Source organism: Cinclus cinclus, chromosome 6 (genome assembly GCF_963662255.1).
Source record: "Cinclus cinclus chromosome 6, bCinCin1.1, whole genome shotgun sequence".
NCBI classification, from domain to species: Eukaryota; Metazoa; Chordata; class Aves; order Passeriformes; family Cinclidae; genus Cinclus; species Cinclus cinclus.
Window position 1 is genome coordinate 46,303,275 of NC_085051.1, and position 22,631 is coordinate 46,325,905.

At 35.9% G+C, this 22,631-nt stretch overlaps 1 protein-coding gene across 4 annotated transcripts in view; it reads right to left on the reverse strand.

The window, feature by feature from the left end:
- TTC7B (tetratricopeptide repeat domain 7B) overlaps nt 1-22,631 on the reverse strand; it is a 119,602-nt gene that overhangs the window by 90,066 nt on the left and 6,905 nt on the right. For 2 of the 4 annotated variants that reach the window (XM_062495465.1, XM_062495464.1), the window contains exons 2-6: nt 16,292-16,446; nt 15,327-15,495; nt 2,161-2,291; nt 1,116-1,237; nt 682-705 (exon numbers count right to left, since the gene is read on the reverse strand). In XM_062495465.1, the coding sequence (XP_062351449.1) occupies nt 682-705; nt 1,116-1,237; nt 2,161-2,291; nt 15,327-15,495; nt 16,292-16,446 (601 nt within the window). The remainder of the gene's footprint in view (nt 1-681; nt 706-1,115; nt 1,238-2,160; nt 2,292-15,326; nt 15,496-16,291; nt 16,447-22,631) is intronic. The other 2 variants (XM_062495463.1, XM_062495462.1) reach the window with 1 other exon arrangement.

Here is a 22,631-nt window from a genome sequence, read left to right on the forward strand (position 1 = left end):
GCCACTGGGATTTTGTCAGCAACTGTATTTTATTTATTTTTTTGTGCAGACATGAAAACAGAGATCTTATTTTTAGCTCTGGTAAATGAAAAATATTAGCTTTCAGAACATTCCATTCCTCCTGCAATTAAATTATGAAAACAGAACTAAAGTGTAACTCTCAGATGATGTTTTTGCACCACTACTTCAATGCTTTAAGAAAGATTTCAAAAGTGTAGTGATCATTTCCATGTTGAAACTCCTGAACAGCCTTTTTGCATCCTACCTTCAGGACATTAAAATCTTGAACTCTTTACAGACACTGCATTATTTCCTTCATCTCCACTTTATGTATTTGAAAGAATAAGCAATATTTTTGGTACAAAAACAGTTGTCCTATCAAGAGTTTCAGTATTTCAATAAAATCACATTTTCCTAATGAAATAGAAGTCCCAGAAACAAGTTTTTAAACTATGTGATTTCAACAAATGTCAGAAATGTACTTAAAACCCATTTGTGCCGAGTTTTAAAGTTCTTAAAAATGGAAAGTTGTATTCTTTTTCTCATTCTGTGTCATAACTGAATTTATTTTTAGGCTTTTAAGCAAAGCCTTATTAAAATAAATTATAAAGGGAGTCCCATGCAGAATCTAAAGGGATCTACAGAGCAGGTACAATAAAGATTGTATACTTGTATACATACTGTTGATCTTCATGCACATTTATCCTGCAGCATAATGTTAAAATAAGTGATAACTGAAGAGATTTGGAAAAAAATTACAAAATCAAAATTATAAAAATCAAGAGTTTCAATATGTCGACTATCACTTTTTTAACACTGTTTGATAACAAAGTAAATTTTAAATTGTTAAAGTTTAAGGTACTTTAAGTTCTTACATTTAGTAAGCAAAACTCTAAAATGCTTTCTGCTTACTATACTTTGACTAAACAATTTTCCAATTTGTAAACAAATACAATATGAGCAGCCTTACTATTTTAATAAAAATGTTACTACTTTATTAATAAGAGACCTCACAATTACAGAATCCACAATTTCTAAAAATGATGCCCAGTTAAATCACAAATACAAAACCTAAACAAAAAAGCAAACATAGTAAAAGAAGACTCAAATCTCACCCATTCTTGAAATATAAAACATGTGCTCTTTGAAGTCCTGTTTCCAGGAAGAAACCAAGCTCTTGTTCATGTGCAGTGGGCCCTGGCTTAGGGCTTCTGTTTTGTATGTTGGCATTAATTACCTAAGAGAACAAAAGAAAAGGGAGAGGGAGGGAAGTGTATTAAGGGGGGGGGAAACCTTAAAAATCAAGGTTGCGTACTCTTACCTGGAAGCTAATAGATAATATTGGAGAAATCTCTGCCATTTGTAGGTGGTGGCTAGTGGACCATTTCTAGCTTTACCTCCATTGCCACCCACATATAAACATTTTTGTTCTTGGCTATACCCTTAGAGATATACTGCTAAGCAAAATTTTATAATACTTTTTCAGAATTTTTTGTGAAGAATGGTATATGAAAGAGAAGAATATTAAAAAGCATATTTGCAACCTTATTCAGTAGTAGAAGACGATGGTATTCAAAAATCTAAAACTCCTGTTAAGTTAGAAAAGACTACTGAAGAAAGCAGTAGGAAGATTAAATGCTATCTCCAGAGTGATTTCCAAAAAACAATTTAGAAATAATTGTATTACATCAGCATTAAAAAATGCTGTCAAAATGTAATCAGCTTTCAGTGCACATAGCGGCACCAGCCACTACAAGACAATAATAAAACAGCAAAAACCCTCAGAAAAAAAAACCTGTATGCATTTTAACAAGTGTGAATTACTTTTCCCCTATCACATCAGTTTTCTTTCCCCTTTCTTCTGTTTTTCATGACCCTAACTGTGTCTTAGAACTCCTTCAAAGACAGTTGTCAAGGGACAGACCTGAGGCTTGCAAGCAATAGGTCTGAAAAAGAGGATCAGATGGATATTGCCAGCTCACTTCACTCTAACAACATTCACAAGCCAAAGAACAGAGCCCCAGGTGTATTGTATTTTGCCCAAATGCACCTCAAAGTCTAAATAAAAAACAATAGTGCATAAATCCTAGAAATATTTCTTTTAAAAAGGCATTTATATCAATCTTCAAATCTTCAATTTAGAAAATCACCCCAGCTTACCCTTTCTATCTCCTGAAGGTACAGGAGAGCAATATCCCCAGCCTTCTCATAGCATGTAACAATTTCTTGTTCACGGTCCACATGGAGATTGCTCGCTGAAGAAGATATTGGCAGCTTCTCAAGACAGAGACCTTGGGAGGCAAAAAAAATTCAAACGAGGCATTAAAAACTAATGTCATGTAATATCAAGACCTAAAACATAGTCCAGGTTAAGCCCCTTTGGTCAGGAGAAGAAACAAAGGAAATGAAGGTATGGTCCCCTGAAACAGACACGAATAAATATATAAATAACAATTGCTCCTCCTTAATAATATAAATCCAGAAGCAGCAATTTTGATGTAAAAGACATTATGACAACCTACCATAAAAAATACACAGTGTCTTTCTGTACCAGTTTTACACTGCTATGTCTTCACTTTTCCAGAATGATCACAGAAACCAAGGTACAGTGACAAAAGGCACTCATCTATGAAAAGCATCTATGAAAAAAAAAATACTTTTAAAATAAACAATGTGTTAGGAAGTGTAATTTTTGTATTTAAATTTAGAAGAGGTAGTTCACTCTCATCAAGACCATGTAAGTCTTCTGCTCCGGACTTATCCAACAAATACATTAAGTGGTGCTTTGAAGCAAAAAAAAAAAAAAAATCTCCACTTGTCTCAAATAAAAATCCAACAACTCTTAGCAATCAATACTAACCCCTACACATGTCACTTCTATTGCAGTTATTCTCAACATAATTAAAGTGCTGGAAAGGACCTCTAAATCCATTTATCTGATGCAGGAATCAACCAACCCTTGTCTAACTTGTCTAACCTGTTGTTAAAAGCTTCTGACAACAGGGATGCCCTGGCCTTCATATGCAAATTACCATAGAGCTCAACTATTCTCACAAATAATACCTTCTCCTAGTTCTTAAATATCACTCTCTAGATTAATTACTTTGATTCATCCTCACAGAGAGGTTATTCTGTTCTTCACAAAACTCTTCAAGTTAGAGCACGGTGCCGATAATGCCAAGGTCATGAGCTGAATCATCCTATGGGCCATTCATGTACAAGTTGGACTCTATGAGCCTTCTGGGTCCCTCCCAACTCAGAATATTCTTTGATTCATCTAGAGAGAGAGACATGCTCGCAACAAAAAAGTCAATTCTCATCAATTTATCTTCAATGCTTCCTTGACAACTAATCATTTTTATCTCCTCGGGACACTCTCCAACTGGTTACCTCCACCTTAACTCACTGTGCCAAAATGGGATACATGGCTTCACTTAGAGGCCTCAACAGCACTGAGCAGAGAAGATTAAAGACTTCTTGGTTTTCACAAGGGATACTTAAAAAAAGTATTAAAAATCAGAAAACTTTGGTGTCTTCCCTTATATATTAATAAAAATAATCTTTCATTTATGATCTGCAACAGACTACCAGCTCATATCCTTCCAGCCAACTATTTCATCTTATATTTATTTGAATAATTAATTTGAGGTAGTACTTTCCACATGTTAAGAGATTTATTTTGGGTCTTTATTCCAGTTTATCAGCAGTAAATGCTAGTCCTAAAGTGCCTTCAACTGCTCCCACATTAGTATAATCCAATTTAAATTACTGTATTCTCTAGTCATTGTTGAAAGTTTTGAGAATCCATTGCTGGAGAAACTAAAACCAAAAAACAACAAAACACAGTTATATATTGGGCATATATCTGCAGAATGCCAAACAGTACAAATCCAATTTGGAGAACAGTTTATCAAAGGATTTCTCTCAATCAATACAGTATGTTTCATTACAATTACAAAAAAAAAAAAAAAAAAAACCAAAAAAAAACGTGGGAAGACACAGCTACATAGCCTGGAGTTTATTTATTGTTAAACTCAGAACTGTGAAATATCTGTGGCCTCCACATTATTTCAGTTATCTATTATGTTTCAATCTCTGTAAAAGTGTAGCTTATACGTATTTAAAAAAATCAAGCCAGATTTTTGGCTTGAGAGGATGCCTTAAGTCTGTATCACAGTTTGTTGGTCACCTTTACCCTCCAATCCACCCTTTTGCCAGTACAAATAACAGGTATCTTACAGCTTTATATGCTATACATCCAGTCAACACAAAATCCTGAATCCAGTACTAAGACCCATGCTAAAGACAAAGTAACATCCAATATACTTTTCAAAGAAACCACGCATTCCTAAAGAGCAGAAAACACACAAAGTGTCTGTCTCTTAAAAACCCACTAAACCTGAGTACAATAGACCCTGGGTATTTCTGACATGTCAGACTTTTCACCTAGCATACCTCTAAAAGTTAACTATATTTGCAAATAGTCTAGAGCAACCAACTAACCTAATTTTTTTCAATTTTTCAATCAAATCACAAACATCCAAGAAATATTTTAGCGCCAATAAGTACCAGACCCCAGAGCAGAAAGGCTCAACTACAGAAAAAAAGTCATGTCTCCTCATACTATGGTAGGTTTGAAGAGACCCTCTGAAAAGAAGATCTAAATGTAAGGTTGATCCTGGATAGAAAATTTGCAGTGTCCTATGCAAACACCTTCAAACTCAAAGGTGACTAAAGAATACAATAAATGCACTGCAATAAACACATCAAATGACTGAAAGCACCAGGTAATTTGTGTGTGGATCACTCCTCCCCATTCCTTGCCTCCCATATTATGAACATCCAATGCCCCTGAGTAACCATCTCCTACATGAAGCATATTACTCAACTGACTATTTATAGATCTGACTCAGATTTATTCTTTCTATTTTTACAGTTTATGGCCATAACTATAATATTTAAATCTGAAAATCTCACTATAAGGACATTTTCTTCCTTTAGCTGAGAATTTTCATTATGATAAGCAAACACCTCAGTGTTCAGCCAGAAATTTTAAGTAATGCAGCAGAGACGTACTAAATTTTTAGTGTTCTTTGATGAAATACAAAATACTACTTCTTTGAGAAACAGAAACACTACTATATAACTAGTATTCACTTTTGTTTCTGGTATGCTTATTAAAGCCAGGAAATTACATATATTTTAAGCATGTGATGCTTTGGAGAAGGAAGTTTATGTGGAGATCTGTTCTGAAATGGCCAATTAAAAGAATGTGTTGCATGCTGTATTTGTTTTGATGACACTAGTAAAAAAATGCAATTTTGTGCTGTATTCAAAATGAAAACATATCCACTAGAGAAGAAACCTTTAATAAATTATGCTTTTCAAAATTATGATTTCATTAAAAGAAGCCACCAGACTACTTATTTACTTTTTTCCTTAAATACAGATGAAATAATAATGTATTAAAGTATATAATAGTACTACTTAATTTTAAATAGATATACACAGCGATAACAGTTACATTGTATACTGCCCAATTCCTCATAAGAATACTGAGAGATGATAAGAAATTCATTAAAACAGGGATCCTTATATTCGGTCCTCAAAAACAAGAACAAGCAAATGGTAACATATAGAATAGAGAAACACACCAAGTTCAAAAAAATACATATCACCCTAAATTATCTGCTGAAGGCTTGTCATAGAATCAGACAAGTCAGTTCTCCCCTTTGTGATTCCTCCTACACCTGCAAGGCAGGAATCTGCCATTCTCCCCCAAAAGAGTAGGCATTTCTTTAACTGTTTATACACTGCTTAGAGATATTTGGAAATAAAGTATAGGTTATTGCTATAAAATGTTACTGCATCTGTTGTAAAGGCCACAGCTATTGCTTTATTTAACTTTTGATTATTTTGTTTTATACTGCTTTGTGTCATGACAACTGATATGACAAGTTGACTTGATATTCAAGGCATTTAAGTTTAAGCCCGTTCAGTTAAAATCATCCTCAGATAAAAGCTTCCAACAAACTGGGTCAGTTTTAATTTGGGAAGGCACTTATACATATCTAGTCCTGATATCAAGCAAGATGACTCCTGAGGGAAAAGAAAGTGAGAAGCAGTGAAACAAATACGGGTCCATACTAATTAAGTTTACATGTTTTGCAAGGTAACTCTAAAATTGCTTGTCCAAAGAGCAGAAGAACAACAAACAGCATTTGGACAACAAAAGAATATTCCTGATATTTTAATTACATGGTAACTTGCAAAGGTTTTCCTTAAATTTTCAAAAAGTTACCCAAATTTTGTAAAATATTCAGAAAGCAAACAGGAAATAGTTTTATCGCTTAGAATAAGGGCCAGTCTTGTGTCTATAGTCTCAAACCAGTGGCCGAGGTTACCCCAAGTAAACACCTTTTACAAATAGAAGACCAGGCTGCCTTACCACCACATTTGCAGAAACTGACCACTACCCAAAAAAAGAGGATGCCTCAGCAAGAACAAGTAACAGACTATTTTTAACAAGTCCCCACACAAGTAGTTCATCACCCATTTTAGTGTCAAAAAAATCCCCAGACTTCAGTTCTGTAGGAAAACCAATTAAGCCACATTCCCATTTCACCATACAGAGTAAACCAAAAGTTACTCTAAAGTCGAAAGTGAATCCACAGCACAGTTCAGATCTTGACCAAGTGCTCTTACCACACAGACCATTACTGAGACGATTAAAAAAAAAAAAAATAAAAAAGCCCACCAACAAAACCACAAGGGTAAGGCCTTACACACTTATAGCATTGATTATCTGAGGATTATCCATTATTCCAGCCAGTACCTTGTCTGTGTATATTTTAGAGACCACAAATAATAATGGACCCCATTGTTCATCTACTGTTTCCAGCAGGCAAATCAAAGGACAGAGGAAAAACAACAAACTACTATTTTATACTTAAGTCAATAAACACGCTTTTTCAAGAGAGAATTGCATCAATACATAAAGATTTCTGGGTTTGCTTCCTGTTTTCCTTACATAGACATGCAAACCCCAAGTCAGTTTGAGTATACAGCACTTTGGCTTCCCTATAGGCAAAGTGTTGATATATGACATGGCAAGTGTTCCAAATGCTGCACACAAGAAGTCCCCTTCCACCTCCTTCAAAAGAAACTTCATGTTTAGCATATTGTTATTGCTATCAAGAAACTCCCACAGTTTATTTCTGAACTCAGAACATACACTGCTTATCTCACTGAAGGGAAGGACTAATTAAGTCCTCAATCAAAGATTTTTCTTGCTTGCAGAGAATTTTTTTAGAGATTTTTTTAGAAGGCAAAGCATTGGGGTTTTTTGTCTTCAATTCCCTAGTGATATTTGCAAAGTAATTATTATAAAGAGAAACAAAATAAAGTCTAAGCAGATATATTTATAATAAACTATCTTTTACAGTTACTCCAGATACACTGTAGGGATTGCCTATTGGTTTAGACCATTTAGGGAAACAAAAATAATTTCTCTGATTTTTAAAGTACCTTGTACTGCCCATCCCATTACGCCAAGACTCAAGGGAAAAGGTCTCCAACAACTGTCAGAATCCAAGGTCTCCTATTTTATGGCTAGTTTCACACACATGCTTTCCAGAAAAGGCACCAAGAAAAAGGCCAATATTCCCTTCTGAGCTAGATTTTAAGGGAAGGTCCTCTGGCTACCCATTCTTTTAAACACAGACTACTTACAGAGCATTAAATTCCATTCTAGACTAAACCCAGTGTATCATAAGCACAACTTTTCAGGCAGAACAGAACATTATATCACACATGCTTAAACTGCAATGTCATTTAATTACTACAGCTTTTCTAATGCCATTGTTATGCTAGTGCTTGTAAGTGTCTTGAAGTTTCTCAGAGTTAAAAAGGGAGAAAACCCAGAAATACCTCTTTTTCTGAATTGAACACCTAGCAGTCAATAAAATCATAACAATATTTTGGGATTTTTTTTTTAACATCATCTGAGACAGCTGTTGAGAAACAATTGGTAACACTTTTCCTCTAAATGTTATGCATTCCAATCTTTGTATTTTCTTAAGAAAGACTTTTACAATATCTTTTAAATAGAACAGATCGGTATTTTTTCACACACACTTTTGTTTCTTAATAACCATGTGCCAGCCAATTCTTGCTGCTGTATAGCCCTTTAACAGGCCAACATCTTGTGGCAGGGCTGAAAAAGTTCAAACTAAAGATAAAAGCTGGAAAAAGGACTGGTTATTGTTGCACATCCTGGAGTGAGTGAACATATTTCTGCTGAACGCTCCCCAGAAGTAGAAATGCTGCACACCAGTATATGGAAAGGGCATCGAGGAAGCTATTTGCTCAGTGGAAAGGAAATTGTTTAACTATGGAATTTACACTGTTCTGCTGTAAAGCGTCAGGATTGCTCCTACAAGGACCTCTAAGGAAAGAAGACAAAACTCCACTGTGATACCATTCTTCCTGTAGCATGAGAACAGAAGGCCAGAATCACTACTTTTAAATTGGACCCCAACATTTTTAATCTCTCTTCACTCTGCCAAAGGAAGGATTCTGAAGAAATTCTAAAGATTTGGAAGAAACTAAGAACAAGATACTACCAAATTGCTGAAGTCCTAAAAAATTCTATTTTAATAAGAAACATAGTATTCTCATTCACAGTTTAGCTTTCAAATAAGAGAGCTAAAAGCAATACTGAGGAAAGTAGGACAAATGCCTGGGTTCCTCTCAGTCCCTGCTCCAGCAGGGCAGATGTCATAAATGTAGTCGGGGGAAAGAAAAGTTTTAATGGAGAAAATTTGAACTCTCTATGGCACAGGCCTCCTAGCCATGGTCTGCAAAATGCTCACTGACAATCTGCAACATTTGCACAGCAAGACAAGGGGCAGGAGGGGAGACCTGAGTTCTTGACCCATTGCCTAATGAGGCTAGAGATCCCCAGCTTAATTACTAAACCAGCTTTCATTTAGCATTCTTCCATGAAGAGATGCTTGGTGTCTGCTGACATAGGCTACAAGTGCACAAGATACAATTACAATTGCATATGATTAAGTGCAGCATCTTTTTGTAAGTGCAAAGTAGCAAAAAAAACAAATCCACATGCACCTGACACTGCCACTGAACCTAATGAGTATTTCCATGTTTCTGTAAACAGAACTAATTAATAGCCAATCATTTAACTTGGTAAATGCAACATTAAATTTGAATATGGATCAGCAGCACTAAAGACAGCCTCACCTTTCTCAACATACATCATCTAAATGTAAGCACAGTTATTCATACAAAGATGTAGGCAATAAAGATGTAAAATGACCTGCAACAATAAGGCTAAAATTCTGTAATGTCACAATCTAACTTATAAAACATCTCTCGCACACTTAACAAGAATTTATTACTGTAACGCAACACAGTCATCTTGAGAGACACCTGAAGTAGTCTATGAATCTATACACTGTGTTAATTATAAACACATTTCCTATACTAAAATCAAGTTTACAAAGTTGCAGACTAAGAAATGTCAGACCTGTTAATCGCTATGCTCCTCTATAAGCATTTTTAGAAAGGGTCGCTAATCTGTAATGCCAAATATTATAAATTTGTTTTTTCAATTATGTCTTTTGACTTAGGCAGCAGTATTAGAATTATGTTACATAAAATTTCAATAAGCTTATTTCCTAGTTAAATAAATACTTACTATTTCAGAGTGCCTGACAAGTTTGCTCCCCAAAATAACATCTCAATATACCACTGTGCATGCATTTCATCTCTGCTTCCATAAGCAAACAAAATTGCTTAGAAACATAGGAGATACTGCCTGCACAGTATTTGAATAATGCTTTCCTGTACATTACCTCATTCATATACTGCTGAAAACTTGCAGAAACTTAATTGTTCTGTTTCCAGAGGCCACAACCCAAGGGGATTATTAGCTTCAGCCAATATTAAAGTGGATTATAAATACATGTTTCTGTATGGCAACAGCACAATTTTTTTTCCTGATTGGCCTTGAAAGAGAAGGAAGTAGGAAAAGTTGGAGCTAGTAACACAAGCTTAACATGAAAAGAAAAAGACATACTCTTTATTTCTTCATGGATTCATAACTTGTCTTGTTTCAATTCTTCATGAGTTAAAGATCCTCCTCAATCTCAGAACTGAGCACTGCCAATTAAACTGATCTAGTGAAGAAAGTAAACAAATAGATCCTTAAAAAGACAAATTTAACCTTTTGAACAAGGGAACCTTCTCTACCTATCAGAAAATAATCCTTCCTATGAGGATACTTAAATACCAAGTATTTAATACAACCAGAAATGTGCAAAACACCTCTACATTTTACTCTGAGCCAAGACTTGTCACCACAATCTCAAGTCTGTTTTTCTTCCCTCCTCCTGCCCAGCCTCATTTCTTAGCTTTGCACAATCCACATAAGACATCTCTAATAACTGGTATTGGCATCCAAGTTATATTTGTGGCAGAACAAAAAAAAAATCCACTTTTTTCTGTACTGCTCCTTAAAATTTCGTATTAAAGGTATGACATGCTCCTGTGACCAACAGGCAACAGCTTCAGGGAGCCAGCTCCAGCAATTTCATACATCTGCTCTCTGGCTAACACACTGCCACAATAGTCATGCAAACCTGCCTGTCTCCTCAGAAATGTCATTCTTTTGCACCTATTTTTCTCTCCCTCATCACACCCTCTTGAAGCAAGCTGGCAACTTCAACCATATGCATTTTGCTATTGGATGTTTCTCCTCTGCTTATGTGTCAAATTAATTTACAAGCAGATGGGGGAAAAGCTAACCAACAGATCCAAATAAGTATTCTCATGTTTTTGCAAATATTAAGTGTGCCACTGATTTGAAAAACTCTATCTTCTCAATTAATGTTTTATATTTTACAAATGCCCCACTGTATGTCTTCAAGTAAGTCTTTGTATTTTAAAAATTATGCATTTAATACAAAAACTATGTTTTTATTAGCACTCTATCCCACACAACACCTTCTACATATGCATACAGAATCATTTCTCAGAAGCCACAGCACTGAAATTAGCTCCTTCCTTAAAAAAAAACACTCAGTGTAATCAGAACTACATTCTATGGGCATACACACAAAAATATCAATGTAAGGTCAAAAAGGTATGCTAGTCCATGAAGTTAACTACATAAAAGAAAGTAATCTTCTTCTACAACTCTGTTTTTAACATGTGAATTTGAAGAAAGGTGAAGAAAGGCAGGAAAATATTTGAATTATTGCCGAGTTTCTGAGGCTTTGCCTCATGCATTCACACGGTTATTCAGCTCCCTTTTGTTTTAATGGACACAGCAGCAGATACCTTTTCATCAGCTCATCCTTTACCTCTTCTTCAAGTCAGGATAAAGCACAAGACATCACTACAAGAAGTTTTGTTGTCAGAAGCCAGGAAAAAAATTAAAACCAAACAACTTATCAACTATTCAGTCTGATAAAATACAGTGATGCCTTTATCACCACACTAACAATTTTGCACACTTTCCCTAGGAGGAGCAACAGAAAGGAACCACTTTTCCAGCACTTCTTGGGCACTGAGTGCCTATGATTCCCCATACACCAGAGGCTGGCAAAGAGCCACATGTAATGGAAATAGAAAATACTTCAAAAGGTAAGTTGATATGATTTTCTTAAAATTTTGTTGAAATTTTATAATGCTGCATTTTGACAAATCTAGCAAGAAACTTTATTCGGAAGAGCTGAAGCAGCATTCCACTAACTAGATATTTCCAAGAAAATAATAACAATCATTGAATCTTCCTTGCTGGGTTTGAGAGTCTCTGAATCCTTGGCTTACTATCATTCCATATTATGCCTCTTCTCATTTATGGTCTTCTAAATATGCTGTCCTCACCTAAATCTGTAAGCATAAAGAATTAAAAGCATTCTTTTAAAGATACATATATAAGCATTTAACTCATTTATGTAATAAAAATGTGAGGACCCCCTTCATGAGTGTACCACAGGCAGTAGATGGCTTAGTTCTCTAGTTGTCCCTTCCACATTTGAATTCCATCTTTTCTCCCCACCATTGTCACTACTGCTGTTCCTCTTTCCCCTCGTTTCAGCTGTCAGTAGGTAAAACTCCAGCAAAATTTAGCTTGAAGCTGACCCTGAATCCATTTTGTACTCTGTTGCATCCATACACACACAGAACCTTCCTTTGTTGTGAGGAACAGAGAGACATACTTTGTATGTTCCATGTGCAGGAGTAAGATGAGCCATCTGGAAAGCAGGTCATTTCCAAGGGCTTGTTGTGAGCTGTGGAACTGTCTATGGTTACCATGCAACATGCTCATATATGTACCCTGTAACAACTGTAGAAGAAAAAACATGCATCCCTCTCACCAACTATGACCTCTGAGGTTACAGAATGAAGCCTCACAGTGAAAAGCTAAGTACATGGAGGTGGTCCCACCTTAAATAATGAAAAAATATTAAAGTAATAAAAAACTACCATTTATTATCTGCTCTCTGCCTTTCTCAATGGGAAGAACATCAGTATTTGACCACTATACAATATTATACAAGACTGCAAATCCACTGGAACTGGATTGAAATGGGGAAATTTCAGCAGGTATCTTTCACTGCCTCTGCATGGTACAGCATTAAATGGTGCAGCTGGCCCCTGCTTGCAAACAGGCATGGACAGTCTTTCACTGCTTAATAACATGGTGCTACAACTGCCAAAGAAATAAAATCTAAATACTTTGAAGAGTTCTAACTTTATATAATCCACTTATCCCTGAACATACAAGCAGAAATGTAAATCCCAGTGAAGCACAAACTCTCTGGGAGAATAACTTGTATTTAGTTGGGTAACACAAGACTCAGTTACCTCTGAAGAACTCTGAATTCAGACTGTAAAGTTTATAGTCACTCTTAAAAGGAGAAAGAAAAGCAACAACCAGAAACGGGGAAGAGAGCGAGAATTAAATGTATACTACTGGGCAGAAACATATGCTATTTAGATGTCAACTGCTCTAAACCTGTCCAGACTTTGAATAGAAAAATTTAAGACTGCTCTGTGATTACCACTTCATTCTAGAACACACAGAAGACTATACTCTTGCACTCCTCTACCATGAGAAGAAAGAAAATTAATTTTTTTTAATCTTCTGAGAGGGTTGGGATTGCTCAGCCTGCAGAAGAGAAGGCTCTAGGCAGACCTTAAATCATCCTCCAGTACCTAAATGAGCCTTCAAGAAAGCTGGAGAGAGACATTTTACAAGAACACATAGGGGTAGGACAAAGGATAAGGATTTTAAACAGAAAGGGGGGAGGTTTAGAATAGCTATCAGGAAGAAATTGTCTACTGTGAGGATGGTGAGGCACTGAAACAGACTGTCCAGAGAAGCTGTGGGTGCCTCATCCCTGGGAGTGTTCGCAGTCAGGTTGGATAGGGCTTTGAGCAACCTGGTCTAGTGGAAGGAAGGTGTCCCTGCTCATAGAAGGCCCTTTGAATGAGATGATCTTTAAGGTCCCTTCCAACCCAAACCATCTTAAAATGTCATTCAAACTGGAAATACAATAGCAAAAAATGATGTTCCTGAACATGAACAAAAAAACATGCCAATAGTTTGCTCAGGTAAACAGGTAGCCAGTCACCCAACAGAATTGACAAAAGTAATGGAGTTCCATCAAGACAAATCAGGTCTCATATGACAGATTTCAATGTTTTAAGAATAAAAGTTGAAAACACATGAAAAAAACCCCATACATCTAAACAGAAAATATACTAGGTTTCTGTTCTCTCCTTTTTTTTTAATTCTGAACCTCCAAAACATTCCAGACTAGAAAAGGTATCTATTTTTTTCTATTTTCTAATACAATACATTTGAAGAAAGTAAAATTCATAATACTGATTTTATGTGCAAAATTTATGCCACTACAGTTTCAACTGGTTTATATCCTTATGAGGCCAAATGAAACAGAGCCAGAAGAGCTGAGCTCTGGGAAAAGATTCAATTAAATTCCTTGGAGATGAAAGCAAATTTAGGTTCTTAAAGTTGATCAAGTCCATGGAAAGAACATGACAAATTCAACAGACATCCTCATAGATTTAAAAAACAAAAAGAACTGCCAAAATCCACAAACCTGAGTGGAAGTGTACCCAAAGCAGACACAGCACTAAAGCCCACAGAGACACTGTTTGAGAAAACTGAGCAGATATACATCATATACAAAAATTCCCCTATACTCCCACTTCCCACTTTAATCTAAATAGTGACCAGATTTATGGAGCATCCTTTTGTCTCTGCTAACAGTTAGTCCCCTTACTTCCTTGACATCTCTATAGGACATGATTCATGCTTGTCTAACATTTACTGAAGGACTGTGTTGGCGGAAAACAGTCACCCTCTTCCAAGACTAATATTAGAAACAATCCTTGATCAATTGTCAGTCACAGCTATAGAAGTCTCTCACAAAATTTTTGCTGCCTTTGATACTTCTTTTGCCATAACAAAAAGTACATATGCATCCAAACCCATGCTTAAACACAGCAGACCAAAGCAAACACTTCACTCAGTAAATTCCAATAAACCCCTGGCATAAAAACTGCCATTTTCCCCAATAAACTGACCAGCCCTAAATCTATTACAGTTTTCTTAACTGAAGTGGCACTGCCACCTTAAGACACGAGGCCAGCATTACAATTTTCACTACACTAGAGTAGTAAAGAAAATGTTTTTTAATTGCATTCACTTCCTGTTTTTTTTTTTTAAAAAAACTATATTCATATTACAAAAATTCAAAAATAAAAGTGCACAAGTGATGTACTGCTTTAAGTCAGTTATCATGTTATTAATACTCTTCTCAACTGAATGGCAATTTAGCTATGCAACCTAGCTTAGGCTGAGCATTTTAACATTCAGTAAAAGGCATCACTGTGAATCAAAGTGATCTCCATTTTGCCCACAGCCACCACACAACTACACTGCATTTTTCAGCAACAGTGATAATACTTTCAGTAACTAGGCAGTTACTGTGACATTTATATATGAAAGGACTTTTAAATAGACACACTGAAAAAATTTGATCAGGTGACAGCACAGTTAGAATATAATTGAGGTAAAAGTCTTGTCAACCTATCACATACTTGGAATAATTTGAAGGACCCAAACCATCCTCTTATTTTATCTACAAATATGGCACTCCACTACTGTGTACATGACATTCAGACTAAAAAATTCTTCATCTTTGGACAAGATGTAAACTAACTTCTAAAAAACTATTTCCACACTATGATACTGGAAAGAGCAATCTTACCTTTTGTAGAATATGCTTCAGCAATCATCCGTAGCCGATATGGTGGCACTGCAGTCAGCTGCAAGTCATCAACACCAACTCTGGCATATGTGTTCAGAGCTTCTTTGTAATCACCTTCCACATAGTTTAATTTGGCCATTATTAGGTTAGCCTCTTGTAGGAATTCTGGCTAGAAGTGAAGAGAAATAAGAAAGGGTTTTCCCTGAGAAAATATACCTAATTCTTTCTGATAATTATTAGGTATGTTTCCTGTCACCCCCAGAATATTTCTTCTAACAGCACAACAAATGAACAAAATCCTGTCTTGTGTAATGTTTGAGAAGCTTGAAGTAGGGGGGAATTCACTAAATCTCATTTCAGCAAGCTACTGAAAAGCATTACCAGTCATTTTAGATATTCAGATGGGTATTTACATGTGCACCAGAAATACCTCTCAGTTGGAAACCAGCTTTGCCAGGTGATAAAACTATTTAAAGGCAGCCTATCATTACAACTCCTCCAATGACTTTTTTCTAACACCACAAGCACAGTTGAAAATTACATAGCATCAAACCTTAATGGTATATGTTCCACAGCCTACATACTTAATTCACACAATTTCAAAGTATCAGGACAGAATAAATGCCTTGAAAAAAAGAACTATGGGAGGAATGAAGAGAGAGAAAAAAAAAAAAGAGAAATTAATACTCCCAGAGGCCACAGAAAACAAAATGTTACAGATGACTGCAAAATAAGCTTCTTTTGATCTCTTAAAAGACGGACACTGAGTACAGAAGAGGTAAGCTGATGTAGTAGTAGCTACAACAATAGTTAAGTAAAAGGACCAGAATGGTTATGACAACAGAAGGTTCTGACAGAAAATGCTCTCTTGTATTAATCAGAACCTGCAAATATAATTTAAGGAAAGCCTCAATGCTTCAGTCAATTTCAACTTTTCTAATTCTTACTCAGGCCAACTTACATACCTTGAGATTTCCCCTATCAAGTGCTGCCGTGAGATGTTTCCTGACCTCAGTCAGCCTTGGCTGGGGGCCCCAGGGACTACTACTGTGTTTAAGAGTATTTTCCTTCAAAAATTGTTCTAGTTTGGACTCCCCAAGAAGAAGCTCTGCCATGTCATCTGTAAAAATAACAAACACAGGAAGTATTAGAAATAATTTTATTTCACTAGCATTGCCTGAATTTTAAACACAAACTAATCAAAGCAAACACAACATTAAGTATTTGGGTTTATCACATGATATTTTGTTTTACTTTTCAGTTTATCTTTTCCCTGCCTGATTCACTGTAGAATCAAATCTCCTGTGTTCTAAGACAAAAAGAATTAAAACATTAACCTCAAGTCAGTACTCTCCCTTTCCTCCTCACAAAGTAGCACTTCATTCCAAAGCATTATGTAGCTCTCTGAACAAGACAAGATACACTTCTGATACTCACTTCACCAACAAAACTGGTTTCAAACATGAATACTGATACTGGATTAATTTATTTATCTGAAGTCACATGTCCCTCATTATGTCTGTAATCACCATCCGTATCTTCTCTGTAGATCTCCCTTAGACCTTTTTCAAGACTCCAACCATCCCAAATCTTCAGTAAGACAGTCCATTTCTCATCTCTCTCCCCATGTCTTACAGTTTACCACCACTTCTCAGACCTGAAGGTACAATGTAATACCAGGCTGCCCAGAAAAGCTGCACCCAGCACACTTCTGAAATTCAAAAAAAAACCCAGCTGCTGATGACAGCACTTGAAAACAACAGGTCAAAGACTGCAAAGCATAAAAGCCAGTGCAAAGCAGAATTTTCTCATTTACTCAGTCACTCATCTGCTAAGTCAGTCAATCAGGGACAGATATTGGCAACAAATTTTAAAATCAAACCATTAGTGAGCAAGTATTTTATTAACAAAGCGCTGGCTTTATGCATATCAACTATTCTGTGCCTGTAAGAATGATATTCAATGGTGCTTGTAACAAAATTTCAATTACACAGGAATTTCTGGAGGAAAGCATTTATGAAACCATAGCTCTAGGTAGATTTCCATTAGTTATAGCTATCCCTTACGACATCCTGAAAAATTTTAAGAACTGTTTGAGAAGAAATTGTTTTTCTTCCAGCACAGAATGAATGACCTAGATGATATTCTTCTGTTAGACACTTTACAGAGACAGAACTAAACTGTGTAAAGTTGATAACATGAAGTTTAGTGTTCCTCCAGCCAGTCTAAATAGATGTTTCAGAAAAAAAAAATAAAAAACTGTTCAAAAACAGTTTCAGTACCATGAAAACCAGTATCTCACTTTTAAAAAATTGACACAGTGATGATTCAGTATAAAATTCTTGATTAAAGGAAAGACTCCCTCTTATTCATCTATTTCTCTGCTGAAGAATTAATCAACAACAATTATTTAGCAGATCTAATGTGTATTTGATGACTTACATCACAACTGCTTTGCAGAACCATTTTGGACAAGAACAGCCTAACTTGCTCACCTGTTTCTGCAGTGTCACAGTATCACTGAACTAATCCACCTGACTAATAGGATATCCTCTGCCTGCAATCAAAGACAGCTCTGAGCACCTGGAACCTCAAGACAAACTCAAAGATGCTTTAGGTGAAAACACATTTCTCTTAACATTCAAAGCAAAAACAAAAAACACAGACACTTCATGCAAGCCACTTTATTTCAGCTTAGAGAAAATTGAGACATTTGGAGAAAATGGCTTGGCAAGTGCTTTGTGTAGACATGGCTACCCCTCTTTGCAATATGGATCAATATGAATCATCTTCAAAATAAGAATACAGGCTAGCATAAATAAGGAACAGGAAAAAGCACACAATGATGTGCCTTTGTAAAATAGTCTCTAAAAATATCATAATGATCATCGTTTTGCTACTTTATTTTTAATATCTGCTTTTTGAAGCAAATTCTTCACCACAGTATTGGAATCTGAAGCAGTTACTCACAGAAAAACAGAATTAAAATAGAGAACTAGTCTTTTTTTATCTTTGGTCAAGAATGATGAAGATTACTTAAAACACTAATATTTACTTAGGTTAAAACCATGGTCTATCTTGAACCATCCACTGAAACACAAGCTAAACTAGAAAATAGCCATCTTTTTGATGAATGCTACCACAACCTCCAGGCACTGGTTGAAGAACCCGGGGTTGTTAGCAGGCTAGGTGAGAAGAATATCTCGCTCTAAATTCCCTCCTAAAAGTAAGGGTAAGGAGAGGGAGAAAGAAAAGAATGGCAACATTGCATACAGCTACCAAAAAAAAGCACAGCTGAATACAGATTAGAAGCGCTCTCTCTTGCCTTCAGATTTCACTCCAAGAAAAGATTTTTAAAATTTTTCAATTCCAGAGTACACTAAGATGCATTCACAGTGAATGATGATGTGATCTCAATAGAACGAAGGAACCTGCTTGTTACCTTGTGTTCTGTGGACTACCAAATAACTATTTTGGAAAAGTTATTTCTTTTCCTGTGGTAGTTCAGATAAAAACCAAAGCAAAACACTGAAGTTTGTCTAGATCATGACTACTCTATATGTGGTTTCTCAAGTGTTCCTAATTTTAATGCAGAAAAAAATTGTAAGGGTCTGATAATTACTTTTTTCAGAAGGAAATATTTGGAAGGCATAAAGGAAACACACCTCTTGGATAACAACAGCTATCACAACTACGGCAACAACTATCAACAACCCTGCTCCAGTTATCAGGTCTCCATGCACCAGATGTTTCTCTGCAATTAAACATCCATATCATGCTGCTGAGGTACACTGGCAAGAATACACATCCTGTGCTAACAATAGTTATATGTTATTTATGGAGCCTCCCTCAGCAGCTCAACATCTATAGCAAGAAAGAATATGGAGAAAAGCACTCTTTCTTCTTTAAATGCCACATGGCATAGATTAAAAGAAACATTTTTAGTATTTCACTTCCCTTTCCTCTGAATTATACAGCTGCAAGAAAAAAAAGTGCATAATTAGGATAAAATCTCCTACCACAATGATTTAAGCAAAGAGGCTCAACCTCAAACACAGGCCCTGGGGATCTGAATTTAAATAGGAAGCATTTAGGAATAGGAAATACACAGCAAAATACCTACAGAATCTGATTGGCCAAACAAACTTTAATCTTTCCCTGTAAGCAAGCAGATAAATCTAGAAGCATATTATATCACATGACGTATCATTTCACCCGCTCTTCAAGAAAATCTTAAATATTTCAGGTAACTTATTTTAGACTCTTAAAAAGCACAACTATCCAAATACACTGAAGTCTAAAGATCATGGTTATCATTAGTCTCCAATGAAGACACTGAATGAGGTGAGATTAATTAGATGAAGCATGGAGTTGTATGAATAGAAGACACTGCTGCTTCAACTTCTCTGTCCTGGAGTCCAGAAACGAAAAAAAAAAAAAAATAATAAAACTCAAGTCTTAAATCAGGACTATTAGAAAAAAAAAAATAAAAAATAAAAAAAAAAGGGGCAAAGAGGACAAGTATAAGATTTCCAGGATCCCAAAGGGACTGTACATTGATGTCCAGAATTCCAGGAAGTTGAGATTTGTTTGTAAACTCCCTTGTGGTGCTTCAAGCCTTCCCAGAGGGAAACTAGCTTGGGACTGAGAAAAGAAACTATTCCTACTCAATCCCTAAAACTCTAGTCTCTCTAAAGGTAAAACTGAAGGCTCAGAGTACCTGAAGGACTAGCATGTTGCTGTATTTTATGATGATTTTCCCCTCAAGCATCCAGTAATATTTTGGAATACCACAATGCCAAAATTTAAAAAAAATAAAAAAAAAACATGCAAACAAAACAAAACAAACAACCAAAAACAACCAACCAAACAAAAAAAAAAACACCGAAGGAATTTTATCTAGGAGTGGTATGCAGCAAGAAGGATCCCAAAGGGGCCAATTGCTGTATAAAGTAAGCAAAGATTTCAGAGTGAGATTTCTGTAAAACAGCTGAAAAAAAGAAAAATCTTGTAGCCTCCCACAGAACACTTATTTAAGAAGGCCATTTAAAAATCGAGCTGTCTTCCAGAGGAAGATCTGGAAATCCTGGATCTAGAACTGATTTCATATTCATCTGTCAGAAGAAGCATGAAGCACATGTTTTTTACCCAGGAACAAGTTGACTATGCACTTAAAGCAGACATTTGCTTTGTTCACAATGTATCAGTAAGAACACTGGCTTGAAGAGGAGTATCAGTACAAGTCTCCAAGTACCCATTCAACTTTGTGCTCAGCACTGAGTAAATCTGGACCAGGAGCTACAAAAATTGTATGAATGAATGTTAAAATTATTCTTAGATTTCTACAAGATTTACATTAAAAACAAGAAAAATAATATACATATATACAGATGTCACTTATTATTCCATCACTGGCTCCTTAGTAGCAACAATTCACAGCATCAGAGGATGGTTGATGTTGGAAGGGACCTCTGGAGATCATCTAGTCCAACACCCCTCTCCAAGCAAGATCAACCAGAGCAGTTTGCCCAGCATCTTGTCCAGCCAGGTCTCTGGAGATAGCAGAAAAGTATCCAGAGAATATGTGCAGCCCAACAGGCACTACTGGTAGAAAGGTTGCACACTGATGCAGATGTCACACATGTAAAACCAGAAGCAGAAAGTAGTCAGCTGAGAAATTTAATTTTACTCACTAATATCTTTAATTATATAGTCATTAATGTCTCTGCCTCTTAAGTACACAGTGGGCATGGCTACTTTTTACTGTGTAGCTATATAATATCTACACAATTTTCCTGCACAACAGCCAAAACTCGCTTTGAAGGAAATCATTACAGGTTTTCCAATCCCTCTATGTATAGGCAAATTTACTTTCAAAGTACCAATACTAGTGAAATTTATTTTATGATGATACATATTAAGAACAGAAAAGTGTTTCCAACTATATTTTTTTTTAATATTCAAGCTCACCAAATTTTCTGAAATGTTAAGGCCATCAGAACAGTAAATAAACAAGCCAGGGCAGTCACAATGTACCATCTAGAATATTGATAGGCTTACAATTGAATAAAACTTGCCTGATTCAGTCAAATGCAATGTAAAACCAAGAAATAAGAATGCGTGTCATACCCAAGACTGGGAAACACAACTGTGGGAAACAGGGCCACCATCATCTATGAGTGTTTAACTGGAAACAGTTCTACAACCACACTGAGGAAGAACAATCAAAATTTAGCTTCTTCCCATCTATGTTTTGTTTATGTTATAAAGATCAAAAAATGATTGGGAGAACAGGAAAAGCACATGCTCTGACTGCTAGGAATTCGTTCCAATCTTGCTTCTTGCCATGATTTACTTCTCAAAGGACAAAACAGTTTTCCTGTTTCTACTAACAACAACAACAAAATAACAGCGACTATTAGATGTAAGGCAAAAACCAAACCATGCCATAAGGACAGTGGCTCTTGTCCATTCTCTACCAAACATCTATATTGCAGCACAGTGCAAATTTGAAAGATGATGACAATGGAATCCAACTTTTGTGTTCACACAAAAGATAAAGAAAATTTCAACAAAAAACAAAATCACTAATTAATTGCCAGGTCAGAAGAGGGACATTTTTCTTCTTTGGGGTGACCCCAAGATCAGATGAAAGCGCATAAATGAGCCTTTGTTCCCCAGAGGGCAAAATCTTGCAGTTCTCTACCATTTCTAATCACCTCCTCCTAGCTTTCCAGGTCCACCTGGGGAGCCTTAAGTAAATTCTTGAAAGGTAATACCCTACATCTGTCAGTCTCAGAGACAATTGCCTCAAGGTACATAATTACCAGTGTTAAGACAGAAAGTACCTTTTGGCAACTTGGTTGGTTGGTGTTTTGGTGGGGTTCATTTTTTATGGAGTTGTTTTTTGTTTGTTTTATTTTTATTCTACCAGCTGTTCTAAAAACAACAGGTCCCTACTCTGCCTTTCCTTAAACTCAGCTCTAATGAAGTCCCATTCAAGCCTCGATTAATGCACACCATTTTCTTCCCATAAAGGTAGAGAGGCTGAAATTAAATAGTAAAAAGAAAAACAGAAGAGTAGCTGCAAGCTAGGCCCATGCAAATCTGAGTTAAGATAAGGCACACTTAAAAGATGAGCTATGACCTGCTCATAAAATTTACTGCTTAAAAATATGGGAGGGCCTGTAAGCTGCTGGTGTTTTCATATCTTGGTTGCCTACACAAAAGTTTTATGGAGATAAACCAAGTCATTGGTCTCAGGTGAGCTGCATTCAAAATTCTAGAAATGAAAGGGATTTCCCA